Below are 17,706 nucleotides of genomic sequence, written 5' to 3' on the forward strand. Positions count from 1 at the left end.
CTAGTCTGGTCTTCCCCTGTGGCCCCATACTTAGGGGAGGGCCAATGTGCCCCTTCCCTCTCCCAGCCCTTCTTGCTTTTAGGTCATTTCCTTTCTATGGTCCAGAGAACCACTGCACGGCAGGAACTGAGCAATGCCTTGAAACCCCCCCTGTATTTGATCACAGTACGTCCCAATCACTACCCACCCTGGAGAAAAGCTATGGACATGTGCTAAGTTGGGGTGACTCAAACTGGGTCAGGCATCATCACATCTCCAACTTGGCTGGGAGGGCCCTGAAAACAAACTCCTCTGGCCCAAATTTGTGCCTCCTGTGGGAATCCCACCCAACAGATGATCACCTCAAACATCGCCAGTGACCTGAAGGACACTGCTACCTCCGCGGGCAGCCCATTTACCAGCTTTTGTTTTTTTGTTTTTGTTTGTTTTGTTTTGTTTTAATTTGGCTAGGCAATGGGGTTAAGTGACTTGCCCAGGGTCACACAGCTAGTAAGTGTTATGTGTCTGAGGCCAAATTTGAACTCAGGTCCTCCTGAATCCAGGGCTGGTGCGCTATCCGCTGCACCACCTAGCTGCCCCCAGGTCTTGTTTTTTTTTTTTGGGGGGGGGTTCTTTTTTTTAAGGCAATTGGGGTTAAGTGACTTGGCCAGGGTCACACAGCTAGTAAGTGTCAAGCGTTTGGTCTGAGGCCAGATTTGAACTCAGGTCCTCCTGGCTTCAGGGCTGGTGCTCTATCCAAATTAAATTCATTTCAAGAAGCATTTGCTGGGTGCTGATCTGACGCCAGGCCTGGTCCTAGGTGGACCTCTTCTGTACAAGGCCTTCCAAGGCCAGCAAGCAGGCCCACAGACTTGCTCATTGGTGAATGCCGTGAAAGCCCCTTGATATCTGGCCCTTATTGTTTCTTTACCTCTCGTCGCTTGGCCTCATTTTTCCTGTACTTGGTGAAACAGTGGCACAGGATGTTTCCGCAGCAGCATGCAACATGTACGAGGGGACCTTCTTTGCCCAGGCTCAGGCCAGATGATACCGCCAGCACCAGAGTGATGGTTTTAATGATCAGCGTCCACTTTCCCAAATAGCCTCGAATAATGAAACCGCTCAGAATCGTCTTGATCTGTAAGTCCAAGCACAAGAAAGTTCATGTATCCTCTGGGCTACCTTTGGATAAGCAATGTCAACCTTGAAGCACTCCCTAACTTAGCAGCATCCCTTTACACTCCCCAAACGCTCCTCCAACAAATTCCCAGGCTCCCACACTCCTCTTGTTGCATAGTGGCCAGCCAACAGGGTGGGGCAAAAAACCTATTAATGTGACTATACCTTTCCCCATCCTCAAGGAACTAGGGAAGCAGATAGTTAAGGGCCAGTCCTCTGCTGCAGTAAACCCTTCTCAGTGGTCATTCTAGGCAGCCAACACTGGGAGAACAGTATCAGCCTGTAAGGTGGGGCCCAACTGTATTTTTCTGCAGTGGGTGGAGGCTGTTTTTAAACAAGCTTTGTTACCCCAATCCCACTGGAATTACTGAAATGGGGCATCCTGAACAGGAGAATGATGAACACATTTTAATGGGAATTGGTTCTCGATGACATCAGTTGTATACAAAAGCCAACTGTCAGATTAACTACACGCAGAGTCCCAAAAGCAAATGGCTCAGGCCGACTCTGGTTTCCTCTGGCCTTCTTGGGGCCAGAGAAGTCTATTGGTTTGGGCTCAGTTAGGGAAAGTAGCCTCATTAGTCTGAGCAAAACAAAATCCAGAGGGCCAAGCTACTGGGGCAAAAAGCTGGAAAATCTTCCTACAGGTTAGGGATGGCCTACTGGTATATACTACCCACTCCGTGAACAGAGGTGATGGAGGGCTGATGATATATTATACAAAGGGAATGAAGACTCTAATAAAATTCTTGTATCTTAAAGAACAATCGATTCCAATTTTTTAGGCCTCTGGACATTGTGAAGTTTGCCAGACTCTCATAAGTGCATCAGAAAGAGCTGGAGTCTGCCCCCTGCCCTCTCTGGGCCTCCATCCCTTCCCTCCCTTCCTTCTCTAATAAATGAGGGGCTTGGAGAAAGGGCCTGCCGAGGTCTCTGGCAGCTCCACACTCTCCCCTCTAAGGATCCTAGTCAAGGGCTGTACACACTGGATTGTACATACTTTGGATTACACGGGCTCCCAGGAGCTGGCCTGGGAACTGAGCCACGGCTTCACTGAGAAAAGGGTTTTGGCTGTTTCCAGGGTTGGGGACTCCCAGTGTGTTCCAGGTGTTGGGGACTGTTTTCCAGTGGAAAAGAAGATGATGGACAATTTCTCACGTGTCTCAGAAGCAACTCACCTCAGGGATTCCAGAGCCGCAGGCATAGGGTGCAAACACCCTGACAAGGGAGACAGCCAGAAGGGCGAACAGGAGGGCCCAGAGGACATACATGAAATAATTGAGGATGTAGGCAAAGGCTCCCTGGAACACAAACACACGTGAGACAGAATGAGAGAGAACGAGAGAGTGAGAGAGAGACAGAGAGACTGAGAGAACAAGAAAGAGACAGAGAGCAAGAGAGTGAGAAAGAGAGAGACAGAGAATGAGAGAGAGAGAAGGCTTAGACTTGGACAAGGTTGTCCCAATCCGGCATGAAACTACTTAGAAAAATGGTTTTCGGGAAAGGTCATGAAGGAGACAGGATCTACATGAATTCTCAGGAGAACTCTCACCCCTTCCAGAGCTTGAGACATGAGTGCAGAAACACACTGTCAGCTCATTTATTACAGTAAAAACAACTTGGGTTGTCAGTGAGCAAGAGCTAAGCAGGCTCGAGAGCCTTGGAGGGCCCCTTCGGGTGTTTCCACTTAAGAGCATGGGCTGGGGGCACAGAGAGGAAAGAGAGCATCCCTGCTTTAGTGGAGCGTGTGGGGAGGAGAGCTAATCTCAGCCACTTGTCAGCAGCTGCCACCATCGCAAAGGGGTAGAAAAGGAATTTATACCATGACAGAAGCAATTTGAAATCCTGGGAAACCTAGATGGCTGCTGGGATGATTTCTTTTTTTTTTTTTTGGCCCAGACCTGTGAATTGGTTAGTGCTGAAGCTGGTTTTAGGTCAAGGAGATGGCTTAGGAAGCTGCTGCAATCCAGGTGTGAGGGTATTCAGGCTCACACTAGGAGGGAGGGAGAGGGAACAAGCATTTCATAAGCACCTACTACGTGCCAGGCACTGTGCTAAGCACTCTAGAAATATGATCTCATTTGAAGTGGGAAAAGAAAGCTAAAGAGCTGAGGGAGAAGAGAGAGTCAATCCTCTCCTTCATAAAGCTTGCCAATGGGATGGCTGGGGTCCACTGTGACCCCTTCACCTGCTGGCTGCCATGGGCAAGTTCTCCTGAAATTACCTGAGGGAAACAGAGACAGCAGCACTGAGTACTAAAACGCAGGTGAAATCTCGGCTAGAGATTCCCCAGCTCCCCATGCTGACCACGCCATCTGGCGTCATTGACAAAGACCTGCTCCAGCAGGTTCTGCTGGGCGTTAGCTACCTCAGACTTGCTGATGAGCAGCTGAGACCAGGTATTCCACTCGAGGCACTTGTCTCTGTCCTCAAAGGTGACTTGTTCTGAGTTCCAACAGCAATGTTCATGGTTAAACCAGAAGCCCCTCAGGCAGACTCCTTCCTTCAAGTCAGTCATCCAGTGAGCAGAGATGTCTATCAAGCCAGCTAGGGAGCCTGATGGAGGGGGAAAGGCAAAGTTCAGATCTACAGTGTCTTCCTTGGTAATTAGACCACTTATTTACAGAAGACCAAAAGTCTAAACATAGATATATCTCACTTTATTTTTTAAAACTGTAATTTCTCTTACACTCTGAACTTGACAAATATACCTGACATCATGATTCTTTTACCACATACAGTTTGGCCCTTTTTTCTCTAAAACATACAGAATGTCCCAAAAGCCTTAGTGCACCCTGTACACTAAATTCCAAAGCCATCCTATTTCTCTGTGTTTCCTTCGGCCCTCATTCTGACCTTTCCTGACCTTTGTTCCTTCAAAAAGATGAGCTATTGCTACCGTCATCCTCTTGGTACTTTATTCATACCAACACTATTCCAATACACAAAACTGATGCCAGAGGTGACCGACTTTACGTGAGGACTCGGTGTTCTCTGTCTGCTTCTTTACCTTCCTGAAAACGTTGCTGACCTCCCCCCATCCCCTGCTCACTTCTGCTTGCCTGGGGTTCCTTTTGCACCTGGGTCACCATCACCCTCCTTAACCTGTTTCCTTCTATCACCCTCACTAACGTCCACACCCATCTTGAACCCGCCCAACTGCGACTTTCCAATTCCTCACCCTAAGCTGCCTGCACTGCCCTTGAACTCTAGCCCATATTGACCATATATGAACTCAGGTGTTCTGGAGTGTGCCATCCTTATCTGCTCTTGTAAATGTGGCTCAATGCTCAATCTGCTGTGGGTTTGGTAAGAGTCTCACCGCCTGGGACACAATCCTAAGTTTGTTCTGCTAAGGTGTCTCTGCCGTATGGCTGTGGCACTGAGGGGCACTGCCAGGGCTGCTCCCCCTTCCCCAGCAGGAGAGGCCCTGCCTGGGCAGCCAGTGAACTCAGCGGCCATTTTAACTGCATTCAGGCCTTCATCCAAGACAACCATGCCTGTGCACAATGGGAAGACTGACCATACCTGCCAAGAGCCCAATGAGCAGCATCAGCAGCCAGCCCGAAAAAGCATCGCTCACACGGTGAATGAGGGCCCAGGTGGACTCTTTGCTTTTATTGGTGATCTGGAGAGAAACAACCCACAGCACAGATTACACACTGGGTGGCTCTGACACGCTCACTCGCTTGCCTTTCTGTCACACACGTCCCATTTGCTCAAAAACAAAGCAACCTCACTGTCTCCTGGAAAGGCAGACAGAGTTGGACTTAACACAAAAGTCACCTCGGAAATCCCCCAATTTTCTCCAGAAGTTGGAGGCTGCACCATCAGAAGCATCTCCAAAACACCTGCCAAGTAAAGATCAGGTAGAGCATTCCCACTTTCTGAAGTCTCTCGCCTCTGCCAAGACCAATCCCAATTCCTCAATGCTAGTTGGCACTTCTCTCCCCATCTCCAACTTCCCACCTGCCTTTTTTAGCAATTAAAGCTCCAAACCTCTGGATTTGGCAGCAGGCTCTCTCTGCTCTCGACATGCCCCTTCTTCCTACCCAGAGTCCACTTCTTCTTCTTCCCTTTTCTGGAATCTCACATACCAAGAAATGCCTTCCCTAGTTACATCCTTTGTTAGCCAGTCCTGAGGGGGCTCACATTAGGCCTTAAGTTTTCTCTTGAGAATTCAGAAATGAGCCATAGTAAAGGTCTGTGTGGCTTTAAGCACTCAGTGGTCTCTCTTTTACAAAAACCAACCTAAGTCCCAAAGTGGCAACATAAATAAGCAATAGCATCAAAAACACTGTTTCGAGGATCATTAAGAACACACCACCTTGGAAGCACCAATAACTTGTTGACCCCTAGCACTAGCTCTGGAAATTACAGCACAAAACAGCCTGAAAGTTGGGACAGTACCTCCCCACACACAGGTGAATAGAGCCCAACTTCAACATAAAATTCAAAGTCAAGAAATAGGCTAAGAAAATGAGCAAACAACAACAAAAAAAGAACTTGACCATAAAAAGCTACTATAGTAGCAGGGAAGATCAAGACATAAACTCAGACGAAAATGATATAAAAACAGCTACAAGCAAAGCCTCAAAGAAAAATGCTAATTGACTCCAAGCCCAACAAGAATTCCTGCAAGAGTTAAAGAAAGAGATGTGGTAGAAGAAAAATTGGGAAAAGAAAGGAGAGTGATGCAAGAAAATTATGAAAAGAGAATTGCTGTTTATCTTTTGTTCTTGAAGAGGATCAATGACACCAGGAAGGTGATGTCTTTTTTTTTTCTTAATACTATTTTTTTTCCCAAGGCAATTGGGGTTAAGTGACTTGCCCAGGGTCACACAGCTAGTAAGTGTCAAATATCTGGTCTGAGACCAGATTTGAACTCAGGTCCTCCTGACTTCAGGGCCAGTGCTCTACCCACTCGGCCACCTAGCTGCTCCATGGAAGGCGATGTCTTGACTTGCAAGTGAACTAGATTTAAGTGAGGTAAGGCTATGCAAAGTCACCAGCCTCACTCTCTCCTCCAGAGTCATCTGGGTCCAGTGTCAAGACACAGATCAGAATGACTGGAGATGGCCCTGGATGCAATGGGAGACTTTGGCCTTTTTAAGCTAAGGTCTTTCCCAGGTCTCAGGTTCAAGAAATTTATATTCCTTGTAAGATCTTTCCCAGGTCTCAGTTTGTCTGAGGCAACATCCATTCAATGATTTAACGTTAGGTAAGAAATGAAGCAAAAGATGGCCTCATTTGAGAACGAACGAACGAAAGAAAGAAAGATTAAAATTAAAAAGAAAAAGAGAAAAAAATGAAAACAGAATTAACAACTTGGTAAAAGAGGGACAACACCTATCAGGTTGGCTAATATGATAAAACAGGAAAATGATAAATGTTGGAGATGTGGGAAAATTAGAACATTAATACATTGTTGGTGGAGTTGTGAATGGATCCAATCATTTTGGAGAGCGGTTTGGAACTATGCCCAAAGGGCTATAAAAACGTGCATACCCTTTGACCCAGCAATACCACTTCTAGGTATGTATCCCAAAGAGATTATAAAAATGGAAAAAGGACCCACATGTACAAAAATATTTATAGCAGCTCTTTTTGTGGTGGCCAAGAATTGGAAATTGAGGGGATGTCCATCAATTGGGGGAATGACTGAACAAGTTGTGGTATGTGAATGTAATAGAATACCATTGTGCTATAAGAAATGATGAGCAGGCAGACTTCAGAAAAACCTGGAAGGACTTGTATGGTCTGATGCTGAGTAAAGTGAGCAGAACCAAGAGAACGTTGTACACAATAACAGCCACATTGTGCGATGACTAATATTGATAAACAACCCTTCTCAGCAATACAAGGATCTAAGACATCCTCAGAGGCCTTGTGATGAAAAATATTATCCAGAGAAAGAACTATGGAGTTTGAATGCAGATCGAAGCACACTATTTGCTCTTTTTTTTTACTTCTGTTTTGTTTTGTTTCTTCTTTCTTGTGGTTCCTCCTATTGGTTCTAATTCTTCCTTACAACATGACTAATGTGAAAATATGTTTAACAGGAATGTATATGTAGAGCCTCTATCAGATTGCGTGCCGTCTTGGGGAGAGAGGTGGGGAGGGAGGGGGAGAAAAATTTAAAACTCAAAAGCATATGGAAGTGAATGTTGAAAACTAAAAATAATAAATAAAAACGAGGGACAAAAAACCTGAAGAAAATAACATCTTAAAAAACAGAATTGATATAATGGTAAAAGAGGCACAAACATTCACTGAAGAAAAGAATTCCTTAAAAAGCAGAATTGGGCAAGTGTAAACTAGTGATTCCAGGAGACATCATGAAACAATAAAACAAAGTCAAAACAATGAAAAAACAGAAGAAAATGTGAACTATCTCATTAGAAAAACAACTGACCTAGAAGACAGATCAAGGAGAGATAATTTAAGAATTATTGGACTGAAAGCCACGACCAAAGAAAGAGCCTAGACAGACATCATATTTCAAGAAATTATCAATGAAAACTGCCCTGATATCTTAGATCCAGAGGGTAAAATAGAAATTGAAAGAATCCACTGATCACCTCCTGAAATACATCCCAAAATGAAAAGTCCTAGGAATATTATAGCCAAATTCTAGTGGTCCCATGTCAAGGAGAACATATTACAAGCAGCCAGAAAGAAAAAATTCAAATATCATGTAGACACGCTTAGAATTCACACAAGATTTAGTGCTTCCACATTAGAGTAGAGGACTTAGAATATGATATTCTGAATGCAAAGGAGGTAAGATTACAACCCAGAATAACCTACTCAGCAAAACTGAGCATAATCCTTGGGGGGGGAACAGATATTTAATGAAACAGATGACTTTCATGCATTCATCATGAAAAGACCAGAGTGGAATAGAAAATCTGGCATTCAAACAGAAGACTCGAGAGAAACAGAAAAGGGCAAACATGAAAGAGTAATCATAAGGGACTCAATAAAGTTAAACTGTTTACATCCATATGTGGGAAGATGATACATTTCACTTCTAAGAATTCTCATTATTAGGGTAGTTAAAAGGAGTTTAAATAGAGGACATGGGTGTGACTTGATTATACTATAATGATAGAAAAAAAAATTAAGAGGTGAGAAAGAGATGCACTGGGAGAAGGAGGAAGGGAGAGGTAGAATGGGGAGAATTTTCTCACATAAAAGAGGCATGCAAGGAAGAGCTTTTAGAATAGAAGGGAAAATGGTGGTGGTGGGCGTGACAGGCAATGCCTGAAGCTCACTTTAATTGGGATTAGTATATATATATGCACACACACATGCACACGTGCAGTTGTGTACAGAAGTACAACTTCCCCAATAGTGAAAAAGGATGGGCAGGAGAAGAAATGATAAAAGGGAAGACAGATTATGGGAAGCAGTGGTTAGAAGCCAAATAGACTTTTGAGGAAGGACAGGATAAAAAGAGAGAGAGAAGAAACAGAAGAAAATGGGATGGAGACAAATATTCAGTTAGTAATCATAGCTGTGAATGTGAATAGGAGGAGCTCAGCCATAAGACAGAAGTAGAGAGCAAAATGGATTAGAAACCAGAATCCAACAATATATTGTTTACAAGAGACACACTTGAAACAGAAAGTCACACACAGAGTTAAAATAAAGGGCCAGAGAAGAACCTATTATGCTTCAACTGAAGGCTGGACAACTAAAAGGTACCATAGACAATGGAAGTAACATCAAAAAATTTTAAACCTTGGGGCAGCTAGGTGGCACAGTGGATAGAGAACCAGCCCTGGATTCAGGAGGACCTGAGTTCAAATTCGGCCTCAGACACATAACACTTACTAGCTGTGTGACCCTGGTCAAGTCACTTAACCCCACTGCCCAGCCCTCCCCCCAATTTTTTTAAACCAAATTTCTCTGAAAAGGCCTCATTTCTCAAATATATATTGACTATAGAACTGTGTCAAATTTATAAAAATAAGAGCCATTCCCCAACTGATAAATCAAAGCTGTCTAGAGTCACAAGAAAAAAATGCTTTAAATCACTATTGATTAGAGAAATGCAAATTAAAACAACTCTGAGGTACCACCTCACACCTATGAGAAATGATACATGCTGGAGGGGATGAGGGAAAATAGATACAATAATGTACTGTTGGTAGAGTAGTGAACTGGTCCAACCATTCTGGAGAACAATCTGGAACTATGCCCAGAGGGCTATAAAGTGGTGCATACCCTTTGACCAGTAATATCACTACTAGGTACATAGCCCAAAAAGATCAAAGTAAAAAGGAAAAGGACCTATATGTACAAAAATATTAATAGTAGTAAATAATTGGAAAGTGAGGGGATGCTCATCAATTGGGGGGGTGACTGAATGAGCTGTGGTAGATGATCATGAAAGAGTACTATTGGGCCATAAGAAATGGTGAGGGGGGCTGGTTTCAGAAAAACATGGCGAGACCTACATGAACTGATGCAAAGTGAAGTGAAAAGAACCAGGAGATCATATATGCAGGTAACAGCAATGTTGTAATGATGACCACCTGTGAAAGACTTGACTACTCTGATCAACACAATGATCTAAGACATCTCTAAAGGACTTATGATGAAAAAATACCATCCACCTTCAGAGAGGGAGAGAACTGATGAACTCTGAGTACAAACTGAAGTAGGATTTTCTGTCTTGCTTTTTTGGAAATATGGCTAATATGGAAATCTGTTTTCTATGATTTCACATGTATAATTGATAATGCTTGCCTTCTCAGTGGGTGGGGCAGGGGTGGGAGAGGGAGACAATTTGGAACTCAAAATTTAAAAAGGAAAGAATGTTAAAAATAAATAACAATAAAAAAAAAACAATTTGGCAAATTTGTGCAAGATTTCCTCTTGCTTGAGTTGATCTGTAATCCCAGGCACTTAAAACTGTTTAAGACTTTGCAGACCACTACAAACACACACCAATTATTTCCAATAATTTGGAAAATCAGCAGCTTTCAAAACCAGGCCTGGCATAATAATTTGGAATGATAAATTGTTGATACCACTTGCCAGTGACAAAGCCAACACTAAAATGGGGACTCGGGCCCTCCAATGGTCTTTTCTGCTTGTAAAGTCACTCTGTTGTCCTCTGATCAATAGACAAACATGTGAATAGAAAATCATCCAGAGGAAAGCTCCACTTGCTAGATGGTGGGTGGACATTGGGATGGCCATGCCCGTTTAGGTATATATACACAACAGACATTTCCTAAGCACCCCCAATGGGCAGAGGACCAGGAGAGGGAACTCATCGAAGGGACACATCTATGCATAATTAGCAAGCGCTATTTCAAAAGGGTTCAATAGGGAAGAACACTGTCATTGTGGGAGTCGAGGAGAATGGAGGCAGGCCTGTGACATGGGTTTCATTAGGAGGACATCTGAGGTCCCTTCCACCAATTCAAGGAAATTCTAAAAAAAAAGTTATCCACCTGATATAAGTGACATGCTCTAGAAAAATGTCTAATTTCAAAAAATGTTCAGAGAACATACTTAATTCCAATTTAATATAGCATTCTTTTAGTAGCAAAATATTTTCTGGTGTCTTCACAGCGGATTGCTAGTATCACAGCGACAAAGTACTATTTCCCATTCATTAGGAAGCTCTCTGAAAAACATAACATTTTTAACCCCTGAAGAGACTGAAGCAAAGCCTGAAAGTCACCCAAAGTACTCAGAAGTACCCGAGGTAACACCCGAGACAGGAGGGACGGGTGCTTTCAAAGGTGCCTCCACTCCACACATTGCACTGTCATACGCTTACATTCCCAAAGCCTTTCAGGCATCCAGGTCAGCCAGATATGCCCCAGGGTAGGCCCCCCGCACAACCTGCAGTATGCCAAAGGATGTCAGGCAGCTCTCGAAAAATGGATGTTTTCCTCCACGCTTTTTGCCAAAATCCTTCGACAGGCAAAAGAGGCATCATCAAATATGAACGATTCAGAGAAACACACCCCCCACACCCACATCCCACCCCACTCCCCACGATGAAGAAAACATGCGAATCCAGAACCAAACTTGTAGGGTATCACAGTAGCACACTCTTCATGGCCTCTCCTCTAGAGGTTACAAGAGGCTAAGGAAGGCCAGAGCCCTCAAATCCAAGGAGATCAAACCTGCATTTATTTGCACACACTCCCCATCAGACAGCCTTGGCCATGACCCGCCACCCTTGCCTCACCTCTCGGTGTCTGTCTCGGTCTCTGGATTTCTCCCTCACCCAGTCAATGGTATTGAAATCTTCATAGGTCCCCACTCCAGGGATAGGCTCCTCTAAGAAGTCCATCATCTTATTTGGAACACTCAGCCCTCCTCCATTGTATGACATGAATTCTGCAGAAAGGGAGGAAACATACACGGGCACACCAGTTGGTTTCTCAATTAATCACCAAGTATTTGTTATGTAGCTCCTATGTCCCCAGCACCGCACCAGGCACTGAGGAGACAAGTGCAAAGAGGAAAACAAATTCGACTCAGGAGAAGCCTGCATCACCCAGCAAATGAGAAGAAATCTACACAGACTAAGTCGTGCTACTGGGGAAATGAGGTGTGAAATTAGTTCCATAATCTGAGTCAGGGGGGTGAGAAGAGCTTAAACTCGGCTACCAGAGACATGTTACACTTAAAAGGAGATCTGACAACTGAGTGATTATGAGGCGTAAAGGGAGGAAGGAAAATCAGGAGGGGTGCACACGTTTGGATCTTAATTGTTTTACTGGGAACCAGCAACAAAAAACCAAATGTACAAAATAAGGGGTAACATTTTACACAAACCCTTGGAACACAATGAAGTCAAGAAGGTTCCAAACCTCCTCCAGCCCAAGTAATCTGGAAGTTCTGCTACTACCCCTGTCTTTGTCTTCTTTCTTTATAAAAAGTCACATCCCACTCACTGTCTTGCTGCCTCTGGCCCTGTGGGTTCCACTCGGTCCTGGCACAGAGAAGACGTTCAGTATTACCTTGGAGGCTTCATTTGTCATCATTTGGTGGCACCACAATATTCCATTACCTTGGAAGACTACTGTCTTCAGCTAGTCTCCGAGTGCTGACCATAAGTGTTCCCAATTTGGGACTATCAGAAATAGGCCACTTTGTGAATATTTTTGTTGAGACGCAGGACCTTTCAGTGGAACCACTGGATCACCAAGCGCTCTCCAAGGCCCTGACACTGACACGGCCACACCTTCATCATCACTATGGTATCTCAGAAGAGGGTCACGCTCTTCCAAGAGCAAGAGATTCTTGGGAATTTCCCACTGACCACAAGCTCTTTCATTGTCACTCCTGCCTTTCACTGCTATTGCTGATGCATGACCCCCTCCTGACTTTTCCAGTCCATCTCCTGACCCTGGCCTCATTTGCTTTCACCACCCAATACTGGCACCACATGGCCTGTCACGCTCTACTATCCCAGACTCCTTGGCTCACTCCACTCCCTCAACCTTTCCTAGGACCCACCCTGCAAATCCTCAGCCCTGGGCCACTGGCCTACATCAGATCATCCCTGGGAAAAGTGACAAAAAAGAAAGGAATCCACCCACTAGGAATTCATGGTCTGACAACTCAGTTGGGTTCTTGCTATTAGATCAACACTCCTCAAGCCTTCTTAGTGCCTGCCCTCTTCCATCACTGCCAGCAACTGCTCCAAATCGTTGCTTCATCCCACTCCTCTCACCGTTCTCGCAGCACTCAGAGCACGTGCCCAGCTTCGTTCTACTTCATTGAGAGGCGGAGGCCATCTGACCAAGCTTTCTCAGCTCTGGCTCAAGTGTCCCTAATTTTTCGTCATTCCTCCCCTCATCCTTGTCTCTCTCACTCTGGGCATAGAAGCAGTAACCATTAATGCCCATCCCATCCCCTCCCATGTCCTTCAGGGCCTCACTCCAGCAGGCAGCAACTCTCCACCTTGCATCTTTTAGAATCTCTCCCTCACCACTGGCTCCTTCCCATCTGTTCATAAACATTTTCTTAAGAAAAAAAGCTTCCCCTCGACCTTTCTGGCCCAGCTAGACCTGATCCCATCTCTCTCGTCATACCCTCTTACTACTAAATGTCCTGAAAAAGTGGTCTCTGTCCAAGGCCTCTGTTTCCCCACCATCCTTGCCTTCAGGCTTCCTGTGAAATGACCCTGTCAAAGTCACCAGCTTCCTAAGCCACCAAACCCAATGGTTTTCCTTTCCATCTTCATTTCCTGGACCTTCTGGAAGCTTCTGACCCTGCTAACCACTGACATCAAACTGTCCTGCTTTTCCTTCCTTTTCCTTTAACAAAAGCTCAAGTCTCCCTTGATGTCTCATCTTTTTCCTGATCCTTTAATGAGGGCATTTCCCTTAATTGTCTTCATGGAGAAGGGACATGACAGTAAATGGACTTGGAATCAGGAAATTGCTGTCGAGTTGTTTTAGTTGTGCCCAACTCTTTGTGACCCCATTTGGGGTTTTCTTGGTTTGCTATTTCCTTCTCCAGCCCATTGCAAGGCAAACAGGGTGAAGTGACTTGCCCACGGTCACACAGCTAGCAAGTATCCGAGGCCACGCATCTTCCTGAACTCCAGGCCCAGAGTTACATCTACAACAGAGCCACCCAGCTGCCCCAGGAAGCAGGGATCAGGAAGACCTGCATTTAAATTCCACTCCTGACACTTCCCAGCTGCACGATCTGGGCAAGCAACATCACTTATCTGAGCCTCAGTTTCCTCATCTGTAAAATGTAATGCCTACCTCTCAGGGTTATCGTAAAACTTGATTAAGAACAGAGATGAGGCTCTTTGCAAACCTTCCCATACTAAAGAAACACTGGTTCTTCCTTATCTTCTCTCCCACAGCTTTAAAGTTGATGAATCCACTACTTCCATCTTCACTTCTGACTCCCTGCCCCTCCCCCCCAGCTCCAAGCCTGCAGCACTACCTGTCCACGCACGGTAGGTCAGCTCCACCTGGCACCTCAAATCCAACAGGAGCCAGCGATTGAGCCCATTAGCTAAAAGACAAGAGCAGTAGCCCTGGGTTCGGTGAAGTCGTTCTGGCTTGCTCCTCTTTTTAACATCCCTAGCTCTGCCTCTGCTCTCCCATGCTTGTGCCCTCAAGGTCCTCTCTGACTATGAGAGAGGAAGGAGAAGCAAATGTAGCCCGACGACTGGCCTTACTGACTGGCCCTTTGCAACACATCTGTCCTCTCCCCTTGATGCCTCGTTACCACCAGCCTTAAATAGAGGCCTTGAGTCACCTGGGGCAGATAAAGCCCTGGGCCTAAGATACTTGCTAGCTAGGTGACCCTGGGCAAGTTGCTTCACCTATTTGCCTCCGTTTCCTCACCTGTAAAATGGGTTTTAGGAGCCCCATTCCTCAGGATCACATGAGATATCTGTAAAGTGTTTAGCATCGTGCCTGCCTACCTGGATGTTCCTTCTCCACCCACTCCTACCTGTCTTTCTAATTCATTCTTCATAAGGCCACCAAAAGAATCACTCTTATGCCTAAGAAAGTCTTTTTTCAAGGGATTCTTCCACTAAAATTATCTTTGGTGACTCCCTATTGTCTACCAACTTCAAATTCTTTGGCCTGGTATTTGAGACCCCCCACCTCTCTAGCCCCCTTCCTTATTACTCCCCCTCATCTCTCTATGGCCTGGCCAAACTGGACTACTCTCTGACCATTACCTTGCCCCCACCCCAGGACATAGCCTGCTCTTCATGACAGGCTTTCCCATGCCTACAATGCCCTCACTTGCTTCCACCTACCGAATTCCCGCCCCCTCCTTCAATGAGTCCTCCGTCATTTTCTCAAACGTATCTCCCAGAACCAAATCCAATATTCCTGGCATGGTCTGCCCTACCTTCTCGCACACAGCTACGAGGCTTCTTCCAAAGAGGCAGGAGACAGTGCAACCCTTTTGCTTGTCACCCAAGGACTGGTGACATGGAGCCACAGGTGGAGCGAGAGGAGAAGAACAGTGATAGCCAAGGAGGAGGGGCATGTGTCCAAGATGGGCTGAAGAGCCTTCCAAAGCTTGGCAAGTCTGATGCTTACTAGCTACCCATTACTGGTGATCCAAACGGGAACAAATGATACCACGGCCATCAGGAATCAAGAAAGTGTTCAGGGGAACAAGGCTCTGTGTGAGAAACTGAAGGCTTTGGCCATAGTGGGCTGCTGCCCACTGAAGGCCAGGTTTGGAAGTTACCAGGAGTGTAGGGCAATCAACTGCTGGTGGTGGTCAGTCATTTTCAGTCATGTCTATCTCTTTGTGACCCCATTTGGGGTTTTCCTGACAGAGATACTACAGTGGTTTGCCATTTCCTTCTCCAGTTCATTTTACAGAGGAGGAAATCGAGGCAAACCAGATTAAGTGACTTGTCCAAGGTCACACAGCTAGGAAGTATCTGAGGCTGGATCTGAACTCAGAAAAATGAGTCTTCCTGACTCCAGTATCAAGGCTCTATCTACTGTATCACCTACCAGTCCCATGACTCTAGCCACACCTAATTCTTAGCAGATAAGACACCAAAGGTAGAAGCCAGGTCAGGTAACAGGAGGAGTGTCAAATCATGGCAGAGACCTGCAAGAACCTCTTAGAGCTCTAAAGCTGGCCTGAGCTGAGGTGGGCCAGGCCTGTGCAGGACAACAAGAAGACTTGGGGTGGGCGGAGCCCTGGGCCTGGAGGCAGGAAGCTCTGAGTTCAGCTCCTTAACAGCTGAGTGACCCTGGGCAAGTCACTTAGCTTCTATCTGCTTCAGTCTCCTCCACTGTTGAATGGGAATAAGAACAGCAGGGACCACCCAGGGCTGAGATTTGTAAAGCACTTTGCAAACCTTCAGGCACTAGTAGTACCACTTAGTATACAAGGCGGGGGCTGAATCCAGAATTGGGGGTTGGCAAGGCATGGGTGGTCATAGGTCAAGGGGACAAAGGACTGTAGAGAAAGGATGTGAGCCAGGGCCTGAACCCCTGGAGAGAGGAGGGAGCATGACCAGGGGCCCAGGAGATAACTGTGGCAAAGGCAGAGGTTGCTAAGTGATGATAGGAGGAGGGCTTGCAGGTGGCACCGGATGCTTGAGGAGTAACCCTGCTCCTTTCCCTGGTCCAATGTGTTGGGCACCAAAAGAGAAAGTTCCACCATCACTAGAAAGGGTAGCCAGGAAAACAGTCTTCTGGGAGGAGCCAAAAAATGAAAGAGAGAGCAGAAGAGAAAGGGGGCTAAGGAGAAGGAGCACAACAGAGCTGGATGGGGGGGGGAGAGGTGCGGACAGCAGTGGTGGCAACTAGAGGTGAACGGAATGAGAGAACAGGGAGGGGGTGCTGACCAGCTGTAACACTGGAATTATGAGAGGAAGAGGTAGGGGTTTGCTAGCTTTTAGGACAGGGATGTAGTACCTTTTGACTGGGCCTCCCACCCTCAAAAGTCCCGTGACGGCAGAAGGCAGCCTTAGTTCAAGTCCTGAAAGCAAGAGATGTGGGAGTTGGTGCCTGGTCCCAGGCTGGGCCCAGTTCAAATGCCAAAGCGTTCCCTTGTCTCAGTTTGGTGGTGGTTGCAATGAGTTGGAGCAGAGTAACATTCGAGTCAAGGGCAGGCAGTGGGGGGAGGGGCTAGAGAAGCCCCTCCGGGTCCAGAAGGAGGGGGGCTGGCTCCCTGAGCAGTGGAGGTGCCAGCCTGGCAGACACCACACTCTGCTCCTAGCCCGATGCAGCACTGGCCCTGGCACTGTGGTTACTCTGCAGATGCAGGCATGAAGGACAGCTGAGCTCACTCCCAGCTCTGGGCCCTCATTCTCCTGGAAGAAGCGCAAAAGCCAAAGCCATACCTGCTCTCTACTGGCTCAGTCTTTCCAATGAAAACCAGCACACATCTGAGAGGAAAAGGCCAAAGGCCAGATCACATACAGCCAGCAGAGGAGAAGTTAATCTTAAATCCCCAAAGCAAAGTCCTTGTAGCGTCTTCCAGAGCACCTGACTGCAAAGAGCAAGGCCCAGGAGAACTGCAGTCCTGTCAGGCCCGAGAGATAGTGATAAGCTTGTTTCTGAGAGATAAAAACAAAGGCCTGGGGCGGGGTGGGGGTGGGGGTGGGGGGGGCAGGAGGAAGGCTCCAAGGACTCCAGCTCTCCATTCACATGCAGCCCAATGCAAACTACTCACACCCAGAAATCCACAAGAAAAAAAAAAAACAAGGCTCTGTTTAGATTCCCATGGGTTTCAAATTTCTCATTTCATCTGAGGCAAAGGATCCTGAGAAATCGATTGTTTTTAAAAGCATCAGCCAGCTCTCTCCTATGATCCCCATGATGTACCAGACATCTAAGCTCTGAATGACTCAAGCTGAAACGAAGGGTGCCCCCCTCGCCGCCTTCCTGATAGCGAAGCAGCCCCCCCACCCCAAAGAAGCCCCAGACCAGATGACTTCATTCAGTAACATCATCCCTCCGGGCATTCTCTGGTCAGAAAAACCAATTCGGACAGTTTGCTCCCAGTGCCCGAGCCCCTAGTCTGAGCTCCTGCTGAGTACCGGCCACGCAG

At 46.2% G+C, this 17,706-nt stretch overlaps 1 protein-coding gene across 1 annotated transcript in view; it reads right to left on the reverse strand.

The window, feature by feature from the left end:
- Positions 1–17,706, reverse strand: part of CLCN5 (chloride voltage-gated channel 5) — a 103,406-nt gene that overhangs the window by 12,599 nt on the left and 73,101 nt on the right. The window contains 5 exon segments of the mRNA XM_020978935.2: positions 911–1,117; positions 2,337–2,459; positions 3,527–3,714; positions 4,687–4,786; positions 11,378–11,529. Coding sequence (XP_020834594.1) covers positions 911–1,117; positions 2,337–2,459; positions 3,527–3,714; positions 4,687–4,786; positions 11,378–11,529 — 770 coding nt within the window.

This window comes from Phascolarctos cinereus, unplaced genomic scaffold, assembly GCF_003287225.1.
Source record: "Phascolarctos cinereus isolate Bilbo 61053 unplaced genomic scaffold, phaCin_HiC Scaffold_8;HRSCAF=390, whole genome shotgun sequence".
NCBI lineage: Eukaryota > Metazoa > Chordata > Mammalia > Diprotodontia > Phascolarctidae > Phascolarctos > Phascolarctos cinereus.